Genomic DNA, 25378 nt, shown 5'->3' on the forward strand with positions numbered 1-25378 from the left:
CCATCATCCCTGACAGCTGGGCATGCTGGCTTGCCAGTTAAACATGCCAAGTCTACACCCACATTGAGGAGGTGCGGTAGCAGGACACATGCTTTGTATACAGCAAGTCATTAGTTCTAGCCCCACTCTCTCCAGTTAAAGAAGATTTTGATGTCAAGAATTGCCATTAAAATTCAAAATTCAAAATCCAAACCCAAAACCAACATTCTTGATTCAGTGGTTCTGGTTGAATGAATGAAGTTCGCACAATGTTTACTCAATTTAGTTGTAGGTCATCTGTCATAGATGTTTGAATATTCATTGCTGCAAGTTGGGATGCCGACAGATTCTGGCAGTTGTACACGGTGTCTGTTGTTATCGAATGTTGACTTCTACTGCAGCGGCCTCTGATGTCAACCTCTAATCCTACATTGCACATATTTGATGAATTCTTGCACAATCAGATAATATCTGTGGCAAAATTGTTAAATAGGTCCTGGGAGACACCAGGGTTCAAATTCCGCACTTAACCCTGAAGCTCACTGAGTGACCCTGGGCTAGTTGCTGTCTCCCAGCCTTAACCTACCTCACAGGGTTGTTGTGGGGATTAAATGAGGAAGGGGGAGAACCATGTATGTCACCTTGAGCTCCTTAGAGAAAAAGGTGGACAAGTAATGCAATAAGTAAAAATAATTAAAAAGTTTTGGTTTCTTTGTTTGTTTACAGATATGCAACCTTCCAACAAGATCTCTTGACTAAATTATCCACTTATCCAGACTGTATTTTACGCAGCCTGAATTCTTACAGCACCTCTGTCAGCCGGTATTTTAATGTGTGGAAAGTCTACAAAGGGGTATGTAGAAAACAAGACTTTGAATTTGACACTTTTGTAACTTAAGTAGGTGCAGGCAGGTGCTGCATCCTTGCACATGTTCCCCTTCCCTACACTGAAATTGACTTCTTGCTCAGTTCATCTAGCAAACAAAATGGGAATAAAAGGGTACAGTTAGTAATTTATTTATTTGCTGTTTTCATTTGTTTTATTTATTACATTGTTTATTACCTTTCTTCCCAAGGAGCTCAAGGTGGCGGTACATAATTTCCCCCCTTCCCATTTCCTCCTCCCAATGACCCTGTGAGGTAGGTTATTCTGGAAGCGAGTGGCTGACCCAAGGTCACCTAGTGAGCTTCATGAAGATACCCGTTAAAGGAGTGGGGACTGTCTTTTCTTTCTTTGAACTCAGTTAAATTGATGGACTGTGAACGTGTTCCCTTCAGGGCCCAGTTGCATCTGTGACATTCCTAGTCCTCTTGAGCAGCCACTTGTGACCTGACTCAGAAGAGGTAGAGTAACAGTGTGTGAAAAAGGAGTGGAGTTGATCCCCAAGGAAATGGCAACCCCACACACATACACAAAGCTGATGAAGAGCATAGCATGGATTCCAGTGTGTTAAAAGCCCCTGAACATGGTTTGGGGGATTGGGAACATGCCATCTGAATGCATTTTCTCTCTCTCAGACTCAGCCTTCCAAACCTGTGTTGACCTACCTGTAAGGGTTCTTGTAGAGATCAAAATAAAATGCTGTCAGTGGCATGCAATGAGCACCCAAGAGCGCTGTGTAGATGTCATGCATTAAGTATTATTTGTGAAAAATAATGAATTATCCTTTTTAATTCTTGATATTTTTTCTTTTCCCGCTTTCTTTTTAAAAAAATCAGAAGCCATTCAAGCAAACTGGGGATATGAGTGAAGAGGAAGGTAATTTCTATCCTCCACAGTGTAATATAGTATTTTAAAAAGCACAACTTTGCCTCTTACAATCATGAGAATCAGTACCATCCAATCAGGCATTTTGTTCCACATGATGTCGGCATTGAACCTCCAGTATTACGGTACCTATCCTTTGGAACTCCCCACCACCACATACCTAACAGGCCCCTTGTCTGTTGACTTTTCAGCCCATGGTAAAGGCCTTTGCTTTTCCCACAAATATTCATCCCAGTTTGTTTAAACAACCCCTAAGGTCTCTTCCTTCAAAACCCTCCCTCTCCCTCCAAGATTTTCAGGAAGGGGAGGCTGCCCTTGAGTGAGACTACTTAACCTGTAAGAGATGGGAGTGTGGAAAGTAAGAACACATATTGCCAACACCCTCATTGCCAACCCTCTGGAGGTGACCCTTGTGTTATTTTTTCCTTTTCCTTTTTCTCAACTCAAGGGTGGGGAACTTCAGGTCCAGAAGTCAAATACGGCTCCCTAGGCCACACTGTCTACTAGCTCTGCTTTGCCCCCTCCTTGCATATTTTTGCCTAGTTGGGCTAAGTCCTTGAACTCTGGTTTTGCCTCTTGCTTGCCTGGACAGAGGCAGGAGAGCTGTGGGAGGGTGGGTGAGTGTGTGTAGAAATCAGCACTATGGTGATTTGTAGTGTTCTGCCCACTTTTGCCTCTGGCCCCACCCTCCACTGTCATAAGGCCCTCAGAAATTTACCTAGAAGGGAATGTGGCCCTCTGGCTAAAAAGGGGTTGTTCCTCCTCCTCCTCCTCCTTGTTTTAGTATTCATATGCCTAGCAATTCATAGAGGGACAAAAGGAAGGAAGGCCTCTGTCTCAAAGCTAACAGTCTTAAAAATGCAAGGAATTACAGCCTTCCATGTGCAGTCTAAATGCATGTTAAGTTTATTCACTCACAATTAGCTCATTGCTCTCTCCTTCTGCCCCCTCCCTCTGCTGTCTCCCTCCCCACCTGTGAAATTTTAACTGTAAGCTCCCTGGGGTTGAGGCCACCTCCCTTGCTTTAATTTTTCCTCTTCAGAGCACTGGATGGCACCTGTCTTCACAATAATTTCATTTTATGCTCTTTGGGCAGAAATGGGGGAGGACATTGAAGAATCGGACAGAATTGAGGAGGGCTTCTCTGAGAACAAAAGCGAAGAAGAAGAAAAAGAGGAACAGCAGGTGGAGGTGAACCCAGAAGCTGAGGAATCAAGAATTACCGTAGCAGGGGATTCAGAGAGCTCTGCTCCAGAAAGCGATGGGGCGCTCATCCCCAGAGATGGCAGTTTTATCCTGGAAAGTGACAATGTGGAGAAATCCGATGAAGGGAGCAGTTCTACTACACAAGAGGCTGTTGAGGTCCGTGACGTGGAAAATGCCACAGCACCAGCATTTGTGAGTTTCCACCGGGTTGGGGTGGGGGAACAGGATGACTTTAGCAAACACAGAATGACATAGAAGAAGCCAGACCTGAGCACAAGAGTGCTCTCCCTTCCCTTGGTTTCCACAACTGGTATGCAGAAACATTTCTGCCTCCAACCATAGAGGCCATGCATGCCATCATGATAAAGGCCTCCATGAATATGTCCAATCTTCTTTTAAAGCTATCTAGGTTATTGGCTATCAGTACCTCTTGTGGAAGTGTGTTCCATAGGTTATCTATGTGCTACATGAAGAAGGACTTCCTTTTATCTGTCTTGAATAGTCTAACATTCAACTTTGTTGGATAGCCATGTGTTCTATTGTTATGAGAGAGGCAGAAAAATCTCTCTATTCACTTTCTCCATGCCATGCACATTTATTTGTGTGCATGCGCATAGCAGAGCATTTTGCATTTTTCTATTTACATATGAAACGTTATCATCAAATATTTTTTCCATATAGACTTCCATGCCTAGCCTTCCATGGTGTCTGTAATATGTCTGGTACTGCTGTATATCCATATATTAATCCACCCTACTTTTTCCTTTCTAATTCTTCTTTGTATTTAACTGTTGTTCAGAGAATCATCCCTACTTGTAATTTCATTTTAGTATCATTTTTTTAAAAGTACTCCCCAAAAGTTTCCCATTCACCCTTTATTTGTTTTCCATCCTGATTCCTTATTTTGGCTGTCATGCTTGCAAGTTTGGCATATTCTGTCAATTTATACAATCATTATTCTTTTGTTGGTGTTTCTTTTTCTTTCCAACTATTAGCATACAATATTCTTGCTGGTGCTGCAGCATTAAAAAAAATTATATAGCCTTGCGGGGAGCTCATCATCAATTATTGCTAATAGAAAGGCTTCTGGTTTCTTCGGAAATGTAAATGGGGGTGGGGGGAAGATGAGCTCATTGTAAACCATCTCCCTGTATTTTTGGGGTTATTTACACTGCCACCACATATGTATGAAAGATTCCTCAATCTCTTCATGTTTCCAACACAGTTTGGACCCTCTCTTGTACATTTTAACATTTTAACTGGGCATCAGATTCCACTGCCATGCACAGTTTTAAACATCATGTAGTGTTTTCCTTGCCTTTTCTCTAAGTGAAAATATCACATGCATTGCAATGTTTCTTCATATATTTAAAGTGCATGATTTTTGCGTCCCAGGAATCCTGGGAACTGTAGTTTAGCCCTCAGAGAGCTGCAATTCCCATCATCCTTAGGAAATGGCAATATTTCTTTGGGGGAAGTTAAACTCTTTAAACCTAGGTAGCCTAAGAGGTCTCGTGCAGCAGGCCCAGTTCCCCCCCAAGACTGGACATACTGTGATATAAGAAAAGCAATGAGGAATTGCACTGGAAAGGTGTGGGATGAAACCCTTCATTTGCTGGAACATCATCTAACCTCCCTGCTAACAATTCTTACCTTATGCCATCCACTGGCTTAAATGTTGCTTTTAATTGGGAACCAATGTCATGGTTTCTCCCTTTGCCTCATCTGCAGGTGAGGCTCTCTAGGACACCGTCACGCCTGATGGAAATGACCACTGAGTTCTTCACTACATCCAGTGGAAACACTTACAAGGCAGTTCTGAAATCACCGAAGCTTAAAATCAAGAAATCTGAGAAATATTATGTGGGGAAACTGAAGGCGAATTTGCTGCCCTCCTACCTAGAGCAAGTGTACCTCTCTGAGAGTTTCTTTACGGATGTGAGAAGGCAGTGAGTAGGACTTCAATCTCTTCTCTTAGTTTAGAGCTTGATCCCATCTTCTGTGTGGGTTATGTTCCAGTGGTTTGTGCATAAAAGCAAAATTACACAAAGCCAAAACCGCCCCGACCCCTGAAATGAGGTTGGGGCCATCTAAGATCTCAGACTGCCCTGCAGGATCTTGCAAGGGCTTCTAGAGCCCTTGCATGGTTCTCCCAGAGCCTAGTAAGCAAGGCAGAGGGCTTGAAACTCTTTCTATGAAGGGAAAGACCCCCGGCAAACAAGGCTGCCTTATCCACTTTGTATTTATTTAATTTTTTTTGTTGAGTACATAAAGTTGTATTTATGTAGGTGAAGCCTGTGTGAGATGCAATCAACCTGTAGTTTAATGGCATTTATTTATGTTTTAATTAAAAACATTTACATGCCGCTAAAAAAAATCTATTGAGTGGTACATGGTCTTTGAAAAGTCGGCTCTCCCAGACTTCAAAACTACCTCCTTAAGGAGGCCAAACTGGCTCCTTCATTGTTGTCCTACCGCCAACGGGTGAAGACTGTTTTGTTCCAGCAGACTTTTGGAAGCCTACTGCTTTTAAGGAAAGGGCTTTTAAATAGCACAACAGTGTTTTTACTACCTGCATTTAAATATATATATTTTTGCATCTGTTATAGTTTTTAATTCTGTTATAGTTTAATTACTTTTTTGACTATCATCTTTAGCTTCCTGTGTGTTTTATCTGTGTCTTTTTTAGCTTTTGTGAGCAGCCTTGAGTCTCATTTTGGGGAAGCGGGGGCATAAGTACATTTTAAAAACAAAAATACGTTAGTAAAAACAAAAATGCAGCCCAAAGCCTGAAAAACAGCAATATAGAAACTGGTGTGGACAAAAGTGCAGAAAACAGACATCCCGTAGATTTCAAACACATAAATCCGGGTCTGATTTATAGGCCAGGGAGAATGCCTGGGTAAAGACACAAGTCTTTGTAAGATATCTGAAGTGACTGGTGGCTGCTGCTTCATGTGTGACAGAGGGAAGAGCCTTTCCCCATATAGCAACAACAGCAGAAAAAGTTAATTTTCTGAGTCACCACCCTACAATATTTTGCAGGGTGCCATGTCACAGGTAGAATTTCTCCAGATGATCTAAGCAATCTTACAGTATTAATACAGAGACACGTAGCCTTCCAGGTAAATGCCTTTTTCAAGAAGAACAAGAACAAGAAGAAGATTGTTCAAGGCATCTTTCAGCATAAAAATCAAAACAAGATGAGCTTCTGGCTGTGGACTACCCTCTGAACATGCCATTGCATCTGATCCTAAGGATCTTTAGCATAATTGGGAGAAATGAATGATAGAAGTTTCAACGTATTCATTCCTCTGAACCTGCAACCTCCTTCAATGGTGGTCTTGGAAGGATTGTTGCTGTTCTCTCCCGCCCCCCACCAAAAAATAAATAAATTCAAGACTTTATTATGAAGTTAAAATAAGAATCCAGTAAGAAATAAGAAATAAAAATTTAAAAGTAAATTTTTTCCCCATAAAGCCATATAAAATACATTCTCAAGACTACACATTGAATTAGATGTTACAAAAACAAACTGACCCGATACAGAAAGAGTACAAACCAAAGGTTACAAATACAAGCCATATTTCATTGGGATTTGCCACCCCCATGATTGGCCTTTCATATAAGTAACAAATGGCCCACCCACAAAGAAAGCTTCCCATCACATCTCTGACTCACCACTTCTGAGCAAGAGAAATGCTTAGCACAGAAGCTCATACATAAAAATGTGGAGGGAGGGTGCTTAGCTAATCTGAGGATGGACAGTTCTTCCCATAAACCTGGAGCAAAGCATGTCTCCTACTTTTTAAATTCTGAAGCAAAGCATAGCCAGAGTTGCCAGAAGCCTGTGAAGCTCTGGGGTTCACCCACATTGCGTGATGCAACACAGTGAACACTGATGAAGTAGAGATGAGAACTTATGAGAGAGAGATTTGTTCCTGTAAGCAGAAGGATGCCCCAACTTTTCCCTTCCTTCTCTTTCCCCATCACAGAATCCGGCTGCAGTTTTTTGAACACCTGGAGAACTGGTATTCTGAGACGTTGTCCAAGGCCTGGGTCATTGTGGACTCCAAGAAAGAAGAGATCAGTGCTGAACTGCAGCTGCGCGCTCACCTTCATGAGCCAAGGCGGGAGCGCATCGAGAAGGATATCTACGATGTCAGAATGGGTATTAATGTTTTCACTGCTACGTGTTACCAATGTGACACAATTGTTTCAGCTAGCCCACCTACTCCCCACTAACACTAAGGCCACATCCACACCATGCATTTGAAGCGCTACAATACCACTTTAAACAGTCATGGCTTCCCCAGAAGAATTCTGGGGGCTGTTAAGGGTGCTGAAAGTCATAAGAGGGGACTTCCTAGACCAGGGGTCAGCAACTTTTTTCAGCTGTGGGCCGGTCCACTATCCCTCAGACCATGTGGTGGGCCGGACTATATTTTGGAAAAAAAATATGAATGAATTCTTATGCCCCACAAATAACCCAGAGATGCATTCTACTCATGTAAAAACATGCTGATTCCTGGACCATCCACAGGCCAGATTTAGAAGGCAATTGTGCCGCTTCCGGCCCCTGGGCCTTAGGTTGCCTACCCCTGCCCTAGACAGAGGACTAGGACCCAGGAGACCATGGCTCAGATTCCCCTCAGTCATGTAACTCACCAGGTGACCTTGGGCCAATCACTGCCTCCCAGCCTAATCTACCTCACAGGGTTATTGTAAGGATGAACTGGGGAGGAGGAGAACCATGGACACGGACTCAAGCTCCTTGGAGAAGAAGATGGGATAGAAATGCAGTAAATAAACTGTAGTTCTAGTAGTTCTGTAGTTCTATTCTCTGCAAATAATATAGGTTGATTTGCTATATTTGGTTGTGCCCAGCTGTTAGGTTAAATTCCCCCTGCCCTCTACCAACCAATGTTACCCTGGCCTCAACTGGTAGGCAGAGGATCGAATTCAAAACGTTGACAAATTTGTGGAGGCTGAATTTATAAAAAGCGAAGGCAAGGATGAGTTTTTGTAAATTTGTTCCGTGGTGTCTGGACACACACATAAAGGTAAAGGTAAAGGTACCCCTGCCCGTACGGGCCAGTCTTGACAGACTCTGGGGTTGTGCGCCCATCTCACTTAAGAGGCCAGGGGCCAGCGCTGTCCGGAGACACTTCCGGGTCACGTGGCCAGCGTGACATCGCTGCTCTGGCCAGAGCCAAAGCCAGAGCCAGAGCCGCACACGGAAACGCCGTTTACCTTCCTGCTGGTAAGCGGTCCCTATTTATCTACTTGCACCCGGAGGTGCTTTCGAACTGCTAGGTTGGCAGGCGCTGGGACCGAGCAGCGGGAGCGCACCCCGCCGCAGGGATTCGAACCGCCGACCTTTCGATCGGCAAGCCCTAGGCGCTGAGGCTTTAACCCACAGCGCCACCTGCGTCCCGGACACACACATACACACACACAAATAAATAAATAAATAAATATGTATGTATGTATGTATGTATGTATGAGCAATGGCACCTCGTGGCATTGGGTGGGGGGGAGATATGGATTGCAAGGCTTTCCAGATTTATCTTACTTTCAACTCCCACTAGCTTGAACCTAAAGCATTCTCCCACCCCACCCCTGCACGCCTTTCCTTTCCCCCCTCTCAGCGGAGCTGCGATTTCACAACGACCGCTTAGTGCGACACTGCAGTGGTGTGGTGGAGGCCCTGAATAAAGAAAAAGCCGCCTTCTCCAAGCTCCGAGAAGACCAGAACCGTGTCAGCAAGACTTTCCGGCGGAAGATCCAAGACATGGAGAACATCTTCCTGATGGAGACCAGGGCAGAAAAGTCAGTTGGGGGGGGGGAGGGGGTCGCATAGCTTTCCCCCATGCCTCTTCAGTCCCAGGGAATTGGTTGAGCAGGGGCTACCTTATCACAACATCAGGTTTCCTGAGTACTTTTGATTTTGGTGGTACTTCTGGATCCAGGTCTCTCACTGGAGGCTCAGTGGCTAGAAGTGCCTTTTACCAACTGTGACTAGTTCAGGGAAGCCTTGCCACAGTTGTTTATGTGTTGGTTACTCCAAGACTGGGTTGTTGCCATGCACTTTGTGTGGGGCTTCCCTTGAGTTTGATCAGGAGGCTGCAGTTAGTGCTGAATGTTGCAGCACATACACCCACTCAATCACTTTAATCTGTGGAACTGACAATGCCCCTGATGACATATAATACCTGTTCTGTATTTGTAAGGACTCAATCTTTTAGTGTGGTGGCCTCTACACTTTGGAACTCCCTGTGTGTTGACATCAGGAAAGGCACCTTCACTCTATTCTTTTCAGCACCTGCTATAACACTTTTGTTTAGGCAACCCTGTCCAGATGCTGAGAAAGTTGATGCAAGTTTTACATCAGTTTTCAGTCAGTTGTTATTGTAACTTTTTGAAAGTCTTAATCTTCTTATTTACAATGTTATTGTTTTTATCATTTTTGTAACCCACTTTGAGGATTTATTTGTTTCTTACAGTCAAGCTGTTTAATATAAATGTAAAAAACTTTGTTGGTATATCACCATCTCCTTTCTCAGGCTGTTGAGTCTCAGCAACAATATGCGCACTGAGCTGATTGACCACGTGGAGGTGATGCAGCTCTCCCTTCGGAGCTACAGGCAGTACTTGGAAGAAGCACTAGGAAAGCTGCGAGATGCAAACACTGACTTCCTTAAAGCGTGCAGGTATGCCAAGATCTGTTCAGCAGTGGCTGGTGTAGTGGAGGTGGGGTGAAGCCCCCGAGGCAGTGCCCCTGTGGGTGCCCCACCACTTCCACTGTCAGCGGAGAATGGGTACCAGCATTGGTGCTTATTTCATGAGATCTCACAAGATCTCTCATAGTTCGGGAAGTCTTGCAAGATTTTTTTTTTTTTAATAATATTTATTAAAAATTTTCCAGAATAAAAAGGAAAGAAAGCAAGCAAGAAAGAAAAAACAAATATGATTTACACTTGGTTTCAGTGGCATCTTTCCCGGACTTCCCCCCCCTCCCCCTCTTGTATTCCATTTCCCTTAAATTGATTCCACAGATTCTTACCCCAAATTTTAAAACCTTATTTGTAATTTTAAATAACCCATTTATTCCAAATTAATTTATCTTATTTATCTTAATGAACCATTTCTCCTTATATTTTATATAATTCCCTAAGATCGACCCCATTTCCCTTCCACGAATTCCCCTATTTTCAAACAACAAACATGAAAAAAGAAAAGAAAGAAATAATATATAATTTTACAGCCTTTGGATTCCAAATCTCCCCCCCCCCCCATTCCCCGGTTCCAATCCCCAAAGTTCATCCATTGTCTACTGCCAGCCTGGTGTATCCACGTCTATATCTCAACTCCACTTTGCCGTCTTTTGATAGCTTTTAATTTCAGAAAGTCCAATCTCGAAAAAATTCTCAGAAAAAGTCATTGTTCTTCCATCCAGACCTCTATGTTTAAGAGTCTAACTTAAATTCTATTTCTTGGTCCTTTTAAAATCTGGATGTTCCAAATACTCCGGCTTCAAATTTAGTCCAGCTCTTATTCCTCAGGTTGCTTTTTCCTGTTCTGCTGCAGAAACCTTCTAATTCAGAAACTTCTTGTTCTCCACAGAGGCTTTTGTTATTCAGGAACATAACTTGCATCAAGTCCCTTCCTTTCTTCAATAGATAAATCCATTGTCTCCTTTAGTATAGAAACCTCTGTAGACAAAATAATGCTTCGTTTTTGCAGCTTTCCCAAGAGATAACAGATCCTGCTCAAATTCATAGTATTTTTCCACTTGCTGCTACTGTTGCAATGTCCCAGCCTCCCTCTAGAGGGAATATGGTAACTTAATTTCTTTCAAAATCAGACCCAAAAGTCAAATAACTTGTTGCCTTTATTTCCAATAATTTATGTGCAAATTGTAACAAATCTAACCAGCAAAGCCATCGTAACAAAGTTCTCTTTTATTTTCCTGCTTTGACAGCTACTTTGACAGCTGTCAAAGTTTCTGTGTCTCTTCACCAGTCTCTCATAGCGGATCGTTCCCGGTTCCCGGGGGGGTTGCATTTTAGTTCCCACAAATCAGTCTTCTCCTTCAGCACAATTATTGTAATTTCCCTTCGTGAAGTTAAAATTTTTTTTCAGGTAAACAAGTTCATCTCTCGATCTTAGTTGTCAAATCCTTGCGTTGAGCCATCTACAACAGGGGGGGGGGCGGACTTCCTTTTTGTACTCCCCCCGCTCGCTCCAAATTCAAAGATCAAATTTCCCTTTTAAGTCCAATCAATTTACTCACGGGTTGTTCCTTTTAGTCCAAATCCGAAATTTTCAAAGAAGAAGTCGTTGCTCTCCGCCGAATGGCATGCAGCTTCGCTGGGCAGGGGAAGCATTGGACTCACAGCACCACACACCCCCCCCGTCACCCGCTCCGCAGCCTTTAAAAAGGCTCCTTCGCGGGTCGGGGGGGCACAAACGGTGCCCGCCGAGTCACCAAGTCCATGAGCATCTCCGCCCATGGTTTTTGAGGGTCCCCGCGTCGCCGGCATGGCAGGACCCGACCCCTACCCAGCCGACTCCCTCCGGAGCTCGGAGGGAGTCCGCCATTCGGCGATGGCGCCGACCCGGAAGGAGAAATCTTGCAAGATTTTGGCACTGATGCGCCGCTCCAATATCAACACCACTGCGGTGTTTAAGGCAACTTTACTTAGTCATGGTAGCCACCACTGGGAAACCCACAAAAGTGGAACCCCCAAGTCTATAAATTCCCTATCTTAGCTTTGCACAAGTGTAGAAATTAAGCCACGTTCCTGTCCCCCTCCTCCTTCCCCTGCTGAGTTCTACAAGGGACAATAGTGAGACTTGAGGAGGAGGAGGAGGAAGCTGGCAGCTGGTGCCACCACCCCTTGTAAGTGAGAAAGCAGGCGGGGGGGGGGCTGGCTGAAGGCAGACTGGGGTAGGCAAGGTACTGTCCTTCCCCTAAAGAGGCAGCTTCCACTAAGTCTTTATAAGATCCTGCTATACAGGTGGAATCATAAACAGGGCCTTTTCCAACCTCAGGCCATCCAGAGTCTTAGCATCCTTAACCGGTATTTTTCATTGTTTTTTCCAGATTATTTGCTGATGGCGGAAATTTTTCTCCTGAGGAACTAGATGGCTTCATCAAGCGCCTGCACAAGGAGAGTGGGCGCATTGAGTTTGTCGAGGGCTTGATCATGATTGACCTGGAGAAGATGGAGTCTTCTTACCTGGAGCAGGTGAGGAGATGCCGGGCTCCCTGTTCTAGCAAGATAGAGGTTGCATCAAGAACAGCGAGAAGAATAAAAACTCTTATTTTCCCCCGCTGCCTCCCAAGGCTACAGAGGTCATCAACAGAAATGAAAGCAAGTTTCGTTTTCTGGCACTCGACCGGCTCTTCATAGAGAAAATCCAACGGTTCTTGACGAACACTCAAGTGAAAATCAAGACAGAGGTGCAGATAAATGAAGAGTATTTTATTTTACTTTATTGCCAGAGTGGGGAGAGGCAAGCGTGGAGCTTTCTCATTTATCCCCAGCTCAATGATTTTTTACCTAAAGCTTTGAAGGGCTCCAGATTACTTCCTTCGATGCTTGACAAGCCCTTACTCATCTTATCCTCCCCATTAGCACTTGCACACAAACAGCAAAAGGGATAAAGCACAGGAAGGACCCCCAGAACTGAATGAGTCCTGGTGGGAACGCCTGTGAGACCCACCTTTTTTATTTATTATTTCATCTATTCGTTGCATTTATATCCCACCTTTTTCTCCAAGGAGTTCAAGGTGGCATTTGCAGTTCTCCCCACACTCATTTAACCCCCACAACAAGCCTGTGAGGTAGGTTATAGGCTGAGAGGCAGTGATCACTGAGCTTCATGGCTGAGTGGGAGTCTGAACCTGGTTCTTACTGGTACTAGTCCTCATGTAATCCTCACAACAACCTTGTGAGGTAGGTTAGGCTGAGAGGCAGCAACTGGCCCCAAAAGTGAGCTTCATGATGGGGGGGGCATTTGAACCCTAATCTCCCAGGCCCTAGTCTCATACTCTAACCACTACACCACTGGCTCTCTACAGCAAAGGCTGAGTAGAAGATGGCAAAAGAGACAAGAAGGATTCTGAAACAACATATCATGCATAGCCAGAGATGCCCTGCAGATCACCAATATGAAGCTCTCAGACCACTGGGGGATGGATTCTCACAAAACTATCCTCTGCAGATTTCCCCACCCTTGCCTTTCTCCTTAACTGGTAAACACACATCTGGGGAAATGCATTTGCCCAATTATAGTTCTGCTACTGGAAGCCCCATATCCCCTTGTATCAGTGCCAGTCAGGAAAACCTTTCTCCACTTACCTTCTGCGAATCTCAGTTAAGCTTTTGACTTCAAGTCCCCCCTTTTCCTTCTTAGGTGGCAAAATCCAATTGGCAGACCCAGACGTTAAACTCTTACATGGAGAAACTCACCAGAAGGATTGATGCTTGTGCCCATCCCACTGCAGATAAGGAAGTAAGTTCCAACAGCATGCAATTAAAAATGATTTGTCTTTGTGCTGCAAGGTTTTCAAGTCATATCCAGTAGGTTTTCAAAGTCTGGAATGCAGACCTGGAAGCTTGTCAGGGATTCCTCAGTAAGAGGATCATTCATTAAATGAAGCTGGGCATTGGAAGATTCAGGACAAACAACAAGAAATGACTTCATGCAGCACATAAACTATGGAATTCTCTCAGCTGGAACTTACCAGAACTGGCACCTCTCAGGTGTGCGCCACTGCTATTCTAAGAGAATGAGGGAGGTGTTCATGGTGAGTTCCAGCACCTCTTTTTCTAGAAAAATAGCAATGTTAATACAGTGGTACCTCTGGTTACATACTTAATTCGTTCCAGAGGTCCGTTCTTAACCTGAAATTGTTCTTAACCTGAAGCACCACTTTCGATAATGGGGCCTCCCGCTGCTGCCACACCGCGCAATTTCTGTTCTCATCCTGAAGCAAAGTTCTTAACCTGAGGTACTATTTCTGAGTCAAGAGAGTCTGCAACCTGAAGCTTATGTAACCTGAAGCATATGTAACCCAAGGTGCCACTGTGTGTGTGTGTGTGTGTGTGTGTGTGTGTGTGTGTATGTTTATATTGAATAAAATCATATTTAGTGCCTGGTTTGTTTATTTCTCTCAGTCTGTAACTTCAGAAGCACTCTATGAGTTTGCCACGTTTGTGATGGAAGAACTGAAAAAGAGAAGCAAGTATCTCAATTGCCTGCTCGAACTGGTAAATAGATCCACATGGTGAATGATTGTAATGATTATTATTTGTCTCCCTAGTGCCATTTGTGTACAATGCACTGCTAAACAAGAATAGCATAAGCAAAAACACAGTTCCTTGGCAATCAGTGGGCAAAATGACACATGGTGTTGATGGGAAAATTTGCAGATCTGTAAAGCTTAAAGCTCCCCCTTTGGGGAAGGGCTGTAGCTCAATAGTAGAGCATCTGCTTCACATGGAGAAGGCCCCAGGTTCAGTTCCCAGGATCTCCAGGTAAGCATGGAAAAGACTCCCTGCCTGAAACCCTGGAGAGCTGCCAGTCAGTGTAAGCAGTGCTGAACTAAAAGGATAAATCATCTGACTTAGTATAAGGCAGATTGCTATATTGTTCTTGTGGCTTCCCCCAAGGCACTTAGCTATCCACAGTTGGAAGCAGAAAGCTGGGGAAATTGACCTTTGGTTTGGTCCAATAGGATGCTTCATCTGTTTTGCTCCTTTCCGATACAGGACCCTGTGTTCTCTTATGTACAAGACCCCACAATCCCTACCTCCGTGACAACCTCCATCCAATCAGACAGCATGCTGCAGGAAAGCAAGACATTTGTGATGGGTGTTGAATGCACATCACTGTTGAACCCAAGCCGGATGGGGAAGCCAGCCTTTGACGATGCAGCGATTACTGTGATCAAACACCTCATTGGGTAGGTATTGAAGGGGAAGGGGTGGGATGGTCCTGGTTCTTGCAAAAGTGGTAGAGACTGAGAGCACAGTAAACCCCAAGCCCATCAGCAAGAAGGAAGATGCTCATGAACAAATGCCTCCAGTTGGTTTTTAAACTCACTGCAGAGAGTGGTACCCAGCAGTGGTGGCTGTTGACTGTTGGGACTGGGAGGGCAGAAGGGAAGGACATCCAAAAGGAGGCGGCACCAAAGCCAGAGGCAGGCAGAAGCAGAGCCAGTCACAGGCAGCTGGTTAATTCTTGTTTTATCCCCATCCTCCTCCCTTCTAAGAGAGCAAAACTGACTAAGGAGGAGGAAGCTGACAGCCAGTGACCAGTTTCCCTGAACTGGTTGTAGGAAGACAGGCAGGTGGAGACTGACTGAGAGCAGATTGCAGTTGGTAGGGTGGTGCTCCACTCACCCTAATGGAGGCAAGGAGTAGCCAATGTGGTGCCTTCCAGATGTTGTTGGACTCCAACTCCCATCAGCCCCAGCCAGTGTGGCTAATGGTCAGGGATGATGTTAGTTGTAATCCCAACAACATAAAGAGGACTTCATGTTGGCTACCCAATGGGAAAAGTTACTGCTAAGACTATGTGGGCAAGAAAATGAAAGTGTCACGAAACTCCAACAGAGAAAAAATGCTTAAATAAAGTGCACGGAATTGGCTGAGACAAGTTAACTGAGCTCTAGTCCACAGGAGGGAAGGGAGGTCATGGAGTGTTGACTTCACTGAAAGATGGAATTGCTTTGTCAAATAGCAGAATGCAAGTAAGGGAATGTAAGACTTGAAGGACCTCTGTTTTTGTAAATAATATCAAAAAATGAAAGAAAGCTTTATGGGTCAAAAGACATCCCCTACAAATTCCCAGGATCTGAGTCTTAACCTGTGTTGAGCTTGTTTCAGATCCCATCGCATTAGAAGACTGACAGATACGCAGCAGGAGAAAGAGCGATTGCAGTCCGCTGCAACAGAAACAGCACCAGGTGGGCACAAGGAGACCTTCCATGCAGGCAATCGTTGCAGCCACACAGCTTAGCTCAGGGGGTTGTAACAGATTTCCTTCAATTAACCATACCAGTTTCAATGCTTAAGACAGCTTTACTATATCAGAACAACAGCAGCCACTGGGAACCTGCAAAAGCAGAGTTCACAGGCCTATAAATTACCCAGGCTTATATAGAAGCATTCCCTTGCCTTAGCCTTACTCACACACCTTGAAATCAAGATCCGTTCTCTGAGGAAAAGTGTGCTGGATTCAGCAAGAAGAATTCACTGTCTGCTTTCTGTCAAACTGGTCCAAGGCTGAATTTTTCTAGCACAAACATTCTCCACCCCGCAAAAAACAAACAAACAAACAAACCATTATCAACATACTCTTAATACAGTACAGTCTGCAGAAGCAGATTCTCCTATATTATTTCACACACTGTTTTTACATAACTTCACATGTAGGCTACCTATCAATCAGTATGGCTATCCACCACAGGGTTGCCAAAACTTTTTGGTCCCGCTGGTCACAGTTGGAGTTCTGACAGAGCACTGTGGCTGCTCGTCACAAAATGTCTGCCATGCGGATGTTCAAGGGAGAGGTGGAGTCTGTGCAAATGGGAACCAAGTAGGAAGAGCAAGCAGTCACTCTCACACTTTGGTGATTTGGGGATGGATATTTTCTGAGACCTTTTGCAGGCACCAGAAGAGGTCCTTGGGCAGAGTGCATGGTGTTGGCGACGCTTGCATTGGCTAGCATTGGGTTTGGCATTGGGTTTGGCATCAGCTGCTGGAGACTATGCCTCATTTCACACATAACCACTTCACAGAATAGTGCTCCAAGGCAACAGGACTGTAACCACAGTATATTAATAATGAAGTTTACAATAATGTAGACAAAATATCAAACAAAAGTTGTTCATTTCTAGCTGCCTATCATTCTGGACCATTGCAGTGGTTTTTTCCCTCTTGGAATTGAGTAACTTTTTTGAAGTCCTCCCAGTTGTGAAAACTACAGTCAGAGCCTTGAAACAGAGGAAGATCTTTGAAACAGGACCATATCCAGAAACCTGTCTTTTTGTCAGATGCTTAGAGCATTCTTCAGTATAACAATAATTGCTTTTGGGGTACCCGGTTTTTTGAAAGCCTCGCTGAAATGTACACTTTGCAATTGTAATAGTATTTTGCCTCCTTTGTGTAAGCTTCATTATTTATTGTCCCAGGTTCAGTCCCCAGTGGCATCTTCAGGTAGGGCTGGGAAAGATACCCTGTCTGAAACTCTAGAGAGCTGCTGGCAGTCAGTGCAGAGAGTACTGAGCTAGATGGACCAAGTTTCTGGACGTATAAAGCAGCTTCCTTTATTCCCATGATGCCTTGCTCACTTTCAAGCCTTTCTCTGCAACAATGAGGTCTAGAAACAAACTTAGGTTCACAAAAACAAATTAAAAGCATTCTGACAATCTCAAGGTTCTGCCAACATGGGCTGTAACACTCTGTAGCCGAAGCACAACAAGGAAGAGATGCGGCTCAGTGGTAGAGCATATACTTTTCATGCAGAAGCTTCCATGTTCAATCCCCAGCGCCTCCAAGTTGGGCTGGGAATGTCCCCTTCCTGAAAATCTTGAGAGCTTCTGCCAGTGTAGACAGTACTGAGCTAGATAGTCCAGGGCTCTGACTCAGTAGAAGGCAGCTTCTCTCCAAGAGAAGAGAGTGCATTTTAGGTGCTGCATTCAATGCTGTTCCTACTCAGAGTAAACCCATTGAAATGAACATGAACTTGGTTTCTTGATTTCAATAGGTCTGCTCTGACTAAAGCTTAGTTGGAGACAACCATAGGAGGTGTGATCCCAACAAATGGGGCTGGCTTGAGGATTTGGTGAGGATCTTGGCTAAGACAAACTCTGTTGACCCACCCCGCTGCTCCCGTTCAATTCAGAAGTGATGTTGCATGGAAACATTGCCTCTAAATTATCTGTGCAAAGTGAGAGTAGTGGGCCTGATATGAAAGGTGGAGCTCTCTCTTTCCTGATGTTTGGGGCCCCAGCAAGCACTGGAAGCCATTGACATTCTGAGCTGTCCCCACCTGCCACTTAATGCCCTCTTCCATCTTTTCTTAGAGCTTATGCCAAAACCATTTTCTCCGGCATTCTCGGGTGGAGCCTCCCATCGCGAAAGCACCCAGGTTGCTCAAACCAACATGTCTCTCACGTCTGCACGGAAATCTAGTTCCATTGGCAAGCGGATGTCAGGAAGGTGAGGAAAACAAGAAAATTGCCCCCTCTTTCTGTTTCATTGGCATCTCCCCCTCCCCTTCCAACCGTACCCCATCCCCATTGACAGACACTTTGGAAAGGACATTTTTCAAGAAGAACTCACAGACACTTCAGTATTGCTTTTTAACACACCCACATGAATCAGCCTCAAATAGGATTATTCACTGACAATTTAGTGGTAATGACGCCTGACCTGTTGAACATGGGAGCAGCAGTACTTTGAGCGCTTCACAACTTGGCAACACAGTCAGGTTAAAATTTCAAAATCTGAAGCTTTATGCTTCAATGTACCACTCAACATCCAAAAAGCTTTCACAGAACTCACAGGCATTAGACTCTGTCACACAAAGCTTAGCTATTTAGGAATAATTGTAACAAGAAACCTTAACAGATTGTATTGACAAAATATCCTCTTGTATGGCAGACAGTTCTTCAGAATCTCACAAAAAAAAAAAAAGAGAGAGAGAGCAAACCCCATTTTACCCTCCTGGACAAATTAGCAATGGTAAAAATGATGATTCTACCAAAATTGTTGTTTCTATTCCAATCACTAACCCACTTGGATCCCACTTAACCAGATACCAAAGTGGCAAAAGTCCTGCAAAAGATGCAGATTAAATTATTATATTTACTTTGAACCCATCTCCCATGTTCATCAATAGACGAGCACTTTATATTGCTTCCTTGGTAACATAAGAGGAAAAATGACTATTACTCATACTTTATCTAAGCACAGCCACGAGAGCTCCTGGCTATACAATGTTGAATGTTATTTGTTAACTCTGTTCTATCCTGTTTCTCCTTTGTTTTTGTTTAAACCAATTCACAAACCAAGAACTTATACATTAACCACTAACGATGAATTATATGTTGTAGATATTGCTGCAAATTTATTATGCTATTTTTGTGATATGCAAATGAGAAGGGGGGAGCTGGGGGGGGAGGTAAGCAGTTTTATGCAACTAAGTCTTAGAATAGACCCATTGAAATTAATGAACCTAAGTTAGACTTGAATGGATCTACTCCATGGCATGAAAAAAGTGAATAGAGAAAAAATATTGTCTCTCTTTCATAACACCAGAACTCATGGACATCCAACGAAGCTGAGTGCCTTCAGACTCAGGACATAGAAGGGCATAGTTATAACTATGGAACTCACTCCCAGTAGTGGCAGTGATGGCCACCACCTTAAATGGCTTCAAAAAAAGGATTAAATAGATTCATAGAGGATAAGACTATCAATGGCTATTGGCCACGATGGCTATGCCCCGCCTTCATGGTTAGAGGCAACAGTGCTTCTGAATGCCAGTTTCCCACAGCCATCTGGTTGGCCACTGTGAGAACAGGATGCTGGGTTAGATGGGCTGATACAACAGGGCTAGCACTGGATACCACCCAAAGTGTTTACCTGTGGCTGAAAAGAGTTGTCAGCCAAGGCTGCAACTGAAATGACTAGAGTGGATTGGGAGCTAAATTCCAAAGCATATGGAGCACACCAGCTTAGGAAAGGCTAGCCCAGATGGACTTGTGTCTCATCCAGTAAGAGCTCTGTTTGTGTTCACATGGCTCCAGCTAGGACTTCATGGTGGCTTGCCAATGTTTATTTTAATTATCAATGATTATATGTCTGTGATATTGAGGTGGGGTGAATAACCAACTTCTGGGAGAAACAGAGAAGCAACTACCACCACCCTGCTCTAAATCCTTTCTTTTCGAGAACAGTGTCAGCTCCATACAGAGATATACAAAAACCACTCGGACTGAGAAGAAGATGCAGATCTTTGGAGACAAGCCGAAAGACAATGAGTAAGCCCCATGGTTAAGATTTATGCTTTGATAAGCTTTGTTAGTCTGTTCTTCAGCTGAAAAGGCTCCTTCAGGTGACTTACAGTGGTACCTCGGGTTAAGAACTTAATTCGTTCTTAACCTGAAACTGTTCTTAACCTGAGGTACCACTTTAGCTAATGGGGCCTCCCACTGCCACTGCGCTGCCGCCACACAATTTCTGTTCTCATCCTGAAGCAAAGTTCTTAACCTGAGGTACTATTTCTGGGTTAGCGGAGTCTGCAACCTGAAGCATCTGTAACCCGAGGTACCACTGTACAAGGTCACCAAAGCAAAGCAGTCCCTGCCTCCATATTTACACATTAAAATAAATCACATTAAAGGAAAAGGGCAAAAGGAGGGAGAAAGGAAAGCAAAGGAACTCAGACATCGGTTAGTAAAGTTACAGCAGTTATAATAGCCAGATGGGATGGTAACAGATTCAGGTTGCCTGGTGGGTAAGTTGAGGAAGAGCCAGAGGGTTATGGGTCTCTTAGGACGGCCAATGGAATAGCACAGCTTCCCTTTTTCTCCTCCTCTGAGTTGGCAAAGGAGAGTGTCTACCCTCAGGGGTAGACTTCCCTTCTTCAAGGAATGAAGCAATAGATTCAGACTAGGAGGCTGAATTGCACTCAGTGCCAGCCCAAGAGGTACCGTATTTTTCGCCCTATAGGACGCACTTTTTCCCCTCCAAAAATGAAGGGGAAATGTGTGTGCGTCCTATTGGGCGAATGCAGGCTTTCACTGAAGCCTGGAGAGCGAGAGGGGTCGGTGCGCACCGACCCCTCTCGCTCTCCAGGTTTCAGGAAGCTATCAGCAAGCCTGGGGAGCCTGCAGGAGTTCCCTCAGGGCTCCCTAGGCTGCGGATAGCAGCCTGCTGCCCTGAGCACGGGGCACGCTGAAGCAGAGCGCCCCGCACTTCAGGCAGGTATCCGCAAGCTCGGGCTTCCCCCACCCCAGCCCCGCGCCTGGGGGGGGGAAATAATTTTTTTTTCTTTATTTCCCCCCCAAAAAACTAGGTGCGCCCTATGGGCCGGTGCGCCCTATGGGGCGAAAAATACGGTATATACTGAACCAAAGCACTGACACAAGAGCAGCCCATTTTGCGGGTATCTCTCTGCATTGCCCTCCTCTGAATCCATCTCAGAAGCCCTAGTGAAACCACAGTTTCCCCTGCATTGTCAGAGCTGATGACTACTAAAGCTGGCTGGGTCCCTTTAAATGAAGAGACTCCTCCCACCAAAGCCAGCGCTACCAGCTATGACAGCTCCAGCTCCTATTTAAGGCTCAGTCTGAGGAAGATGGGCGCTGAAACAACATCTGAGCTCTTCTTTTATGGAGTTACCAGCCTGCATGGAGATGTCCAGGGTGCAGATGAGGCCTTGCCTTACTAAGGCCACATCTCAGAGCAGAACACTGGAGATGATTCTGTCCAAATGGAATTGACTGAGCCACATGCAATGTACTGATAATTAAATCTACTCCTAGGCACCTCCCTTAAACCCTTTTTTCCCTTTAGTTCTGAACATTTGAAAGGAATTATCTTCAGCATCCTGTGGGACAACTTTGATATTATTATGAATTCTGCAGAGGTAAGGATAAGTTCTGGATTTATTTCCTTTTTTCCTTTTTAATGGTAATGCAGCTTCAGAGCAGAACCAGCGGTTAGGAGAATCCTCCCCCTTTCTAACAATAATATATAGCAACACTTCTTTTGCATCCTGGTTCCATCACGTTCTGCCTCCACCATTGTTAACAAATGATGTGGAGTTGTGAGCAGGGCCAAGAGGCAAATCTTTCTGGGCTAGTAGGGCAAGGGAATCAATATTGCAGGTAACTCACAACTTACACACTTTTAACTTGTGCGCATTCAGTTTTACGTGCTTGACCTTTTATTTTTTTACTTTTTAAATTGAAAGTAGGCAGGCATCCAGGAAACAAAGAATTTGGCGATCCCACCTGCCATTGAACCCAATGTGTTTTGACTATATGTGATTTTGACATTATGTGCTGTCCCCAGAATGTAACCCCAGCGTAAGCTGAGAGTCAGCTGTACTTATTTAGAACATATTCACCCTGCTCTTCTGCTGGAAAAAAAAAGAAGACCCCAGGCCAGCTTACAATGACCAGTAATACAATAGTATAGCAATAAAAAAAGGGGGGGGGAGGATTGGGAGGGAGGAGGAGCAAAGCAAACTCGGGCACTATGTCATAGTTCCAGAATCCAGCAGGTAGTAATTCAACAACTATTGGGCCTGAATCTAAACACAAACAGAAGGACTGTTACTTCCTTTCCTTCTGGTGGCCCCAGTGCCTGCAGTTTTAGCTGGAGGGGGGGGGGTCTCTCAAGCACAACAGAGGGTCCCTGGCTTCTATTTCCTTTTCATCTAATGGCTTCCTCAATGTTTGAGAGTGCATAGAGGCTGGGTTTGTCAGGAAGGAGGTTCCCAACCTAAGCCTTTGCAGCGTTTGAACTGTGTTGAAATAGACCTTAAAAACAAAAATGCAGGAAAAATCAGGTTTGTCAGCCAGGGCCCTTTCTAGGATTGAAGGGACCTTTTGCAAAGTCCCAAAACCCTGCTCCCCAGTCCCACAAATATGTTTATGGGTCCCTTGTGGCTCCTAAGAGGCTTCCTTGGGCAGTAAGCAGTTCATTGCTGCCAGTTTTTTCTCAAGAAATGCCCTGGATGTTGAGTCATTCCAGGACACAGACATGGATGATTGTGGTGAGAGAAGTGGCCATAGACACCACCACAAGCACCTGGTAGCCCCCAAGGCAATCCCCATGTTCTTGTGGCAAAAGCCACTTTCCCTATTCACAGTGCATCATAATGACTTGACATCCACTGTCAGCAGCAAAGACAGTGGTTGTGAGCTGCCTTCCACTGCTAAGGGTGTGACCTTGGATGCTGGTCCAGATCAGGGCCGCCAAACTTCTTAGTTCACCAACCCCTAAAGTTTTATGAGCTTTATGTCCTCATAAAGGTGTTGTCAGCCTCAACCCAAATTCTTATTTAACTAAGAGGCATGAAATAACAGGATATCAAGATTTACTCATCATCAGTCACCATTACTAGGAATCGTAAAACGTAAAAAATGAATTAAATGCTGAGGTGCCTCATTGGCAAGGGGTTGCATTCTGTACATGCCCATGCCATTTACATATCATACCCTTAGCTCCTGATTAAGTTTTTCACACTGTATCGCCAAAGCTTCTCTGCCACAGCCAGACCCTTTTAAATCCCTAGTTTCATGCCAGCACAGTCCCATCAGCCTGGGGTTGGACAGGATGGGTGGACAATATCGACCCCCTTGCCTGGCCAATATAGACCCAACAAGGCTGTCCTTGCATCTCTGTTGCCCTCTTCTGTTGCCCCAGGGCTCAGAATCTTCATCCAGCTCTTTTTTCTATCCTGTTCCATGTTCCAAAGGAATTCTACAAAAAGGAGAAGCATCAGATCACTCGGCCAGAATATTTACAAGAAACCTATGACTTGTGTGTTGACGTGTTAGGGCAAAAGCTACTGATGTATTTACTGCAGGTAGACGAGTATCGTGTAGCCTGCATTTCTGGTAAGTTTGGGCTGCAATCTTTTACCCATTTCTCCAGTGGGGAAGTCCTATATAATTTTAGAGTTGAAAGGAACGTGTGCACCCCCACAAGGGTCACCTCGTCCAACCACCTGCAATGAAGGAATCACAGCTAAAGAATTCCTGACAGGTGGCCATCCAACCTCTGTTTAATAACCTCCAACAAAGGAGAGTCCACTGCCTTATGAGAGAGTTAATTCCTTAGCTTGCAGGGAAATAGCTCTGCATTCTTTTCCCTTTCCCCCAAACCTTACAGAGTTCCGGGATCAGCTGAAGAGCTTTGAGGAACAGCTCCCTCACATTGTTCGGATGGTTATTGGCAAACTCCACCAAGATCATGAGCAGCTCTTCATGGACTCCATGGAGCAGATACGGCACAACCTACAGGAACAGATGCAGAAATGGGACATTGCAAAAGTAGGTTGTGTGAGCATCCTGGAAGGCACCACCCTATTCCTTCCTCCTCCTGGGCCCTCAGTCTTAAGGCAGGAAAACACCTTCAGCAGCCCTTGCACCTCACATCATAGGAGAATTCCAACAAAAATGGGAACAGAAACTAGCACCTCTGGTTTCTCTGGCCCACATCCTTGCAAGCTGCTGCAGGAGAGGAACTGTGAGCAACATCATGGGAGAGGTGATTCTGGCACCAAGGTGAAACTGTCACACTCCTTTTTGCCTTTGCCAAGATGTGTAACATTTTTAGTTCAATTCTATTATATTTATGTTAGTCGTTCCCAAAGTGGACAGTACTGCTGCCCCCTTGCTGCTTAGTGCCCCTCCTAGGTAATCCCGCCCCCTTTGAGGGAGGCGGTACCACTTACTTTGGGAACCACTGCTGTAATGTGAGAACAGCACCCAGACGGAATAGGCTTTAATTGTGAAAAGATTTCCTTTCACATTTTTGCAGCCAACATGAGAAATCTAGACACAGTCTCTGTTCATAATTTGTTCAGATCAGTCAAAAGGTAGGCCACACAGTATCCAGGAATTTTGAGAGAACAAAAGCCACAAAAATGGTTTGAAGGTTGTTATAGGAATGATAGGAAATAAGCACATGAGCCAAATACTCAATAAATCCTGCCCCTTCAGTAGCCAGAGACAGGAGTAAGTGAGCAATAAAAAAACACCCAGGTGTCAATGTATTTAACTCTTTATTCAGAGAAACCGAAGCAGCACAGGCCTAGTGATCAAAGCAACTCTTCCCAGTAGGTCTTGCCCCAGTGAGGCAGATGTGAGGACTGAAGGTGCTTGCTACCACTCTCTAAGGCTCTTCCACTGGTTCCTTCCCCAGCAGCCTAGGGCTCCTTTGTCTTGTCTCTTTGCTCCACTCCACCATCTTCATTTCTCTGTGTGTTCTGGGAGACCAGTGGGGAGGGGAGCTGGTCACAGCAGGAGAAGAGCTTCCCTGGCATCTTCAGCAGTCTGCCTCCACTCTGCCTCTTGACACCTCCCCCTCTGCTGCTGCCTCTGAGCCTGGACTGCTCTCTACCACAGACTGTTCCTGCTCACTAAACCCTGTTACCTCTTCTGCTTCCAACATGTCCTTCTACCATTCTGCTTCCTCTTCTCCCTCTGACCACTCATCATCATCCCATCACCAATCCCCTGTCTCTGAGCCTTCTTCCCCTGGAGGTTCCCCAGCTGGTGCCTCCCACCATGCCTCTGCATCCAGCCAGTCCATTAATATTCAAAGGGACAGAAATGTTCACTGCAAGGAGTGCCCTTAAATCTGTATCTTTTACACTGGCCTA

The 25378-nt window shown here is 44.7% G+C and overlaps 1 protein-coding gene across 3 annotated transcripts in view; it reads left to right on the top strand.

Moving 5' to 3' along the window:
- The window catches only part of CCDC180 (coiled-coil domain containing 180), a 54507-nt gene that overhangs the window by 19401 nt on the left and 9728 nt on the right, over positions 1 to 25378 (top strand). For 2 of the 3 annotated variants that reach the window (XR_013834676.1, XM_079961205.1), the window contains exons 16-33: positions 706 to 832; positions 1699 to 1738; positions 2844 to 3145; positions 4685 to 4902; positions 6949 to 7124; positions 8605 to 8785; positions 9520 to 9666; positions 12063 to 12207; positions 12306 to 12422; positions 13379 to 13477; positions 14143 to 14235; positions 14737 to 14930; positions 15856 to 15935; positions 18057 to 18192; positions 19935 to 20018; positions 21556 to 21628; positions 23468 to 23609; positions 23884 to 24044. Coding sequence is in view for 2 of the 3 variants with exons in the window: in XM_079961205.1 (XP_079817331.1) it covers positions 706 to 832; positions 1699 to 1738; positions 2844 to 3145; positions 4685 to 4902; positions 6949 to 7124; positions 8605 to 8785; positions 9520 to 9666; positions 12063 to 12207; positions 12306 to 12422; positions 13379 to 13477; positions 14143 to 14235; positions 14737 to 14930; positions 15856 to 15935; positions 18057 to 18192; positions 19935 to 20018; positions 21556 to 21628; positions 23468 to 23609; positions 23884 to 24044 (2515 nt within the window). In the remaining variant the exon portion in view is untranslated. The remainder of the gene's footprint in view (positions 1 to 705; positions 833 to 1698; positions 1739 to 2843; positions 3146 to 4684; positions 4903 to 6948; positions 7125 to 8604; positions 8786 to 9519; positions 9667 to 12062; positions 12208 to 12305; positions 12423 to 13378; positions 13478 to 14142; positions 14236 to 14736; positions 14931 to 15855; positions 15936 to 18056; positions 18193 to 19934; positions 20019 to 21555; positions 21629 to 23467; positions 23610 to 23883; positions 24045 to 25378) is intronic. The other variant, XM_079961206.1, reaches the window with a different exon arrangement.

This window comes from Podarcis cretensis, assembly GCF_951804945.1.
Source record: "Podarcis cretensis genome assembly, chromosome: Z".
Classification (NCBI taxonomy): Eukaryota; Metazoa; Chordata; class Lepidosauria; order Squamata; family Lacertidae; genus Podarcis; species Podarcis cretensis.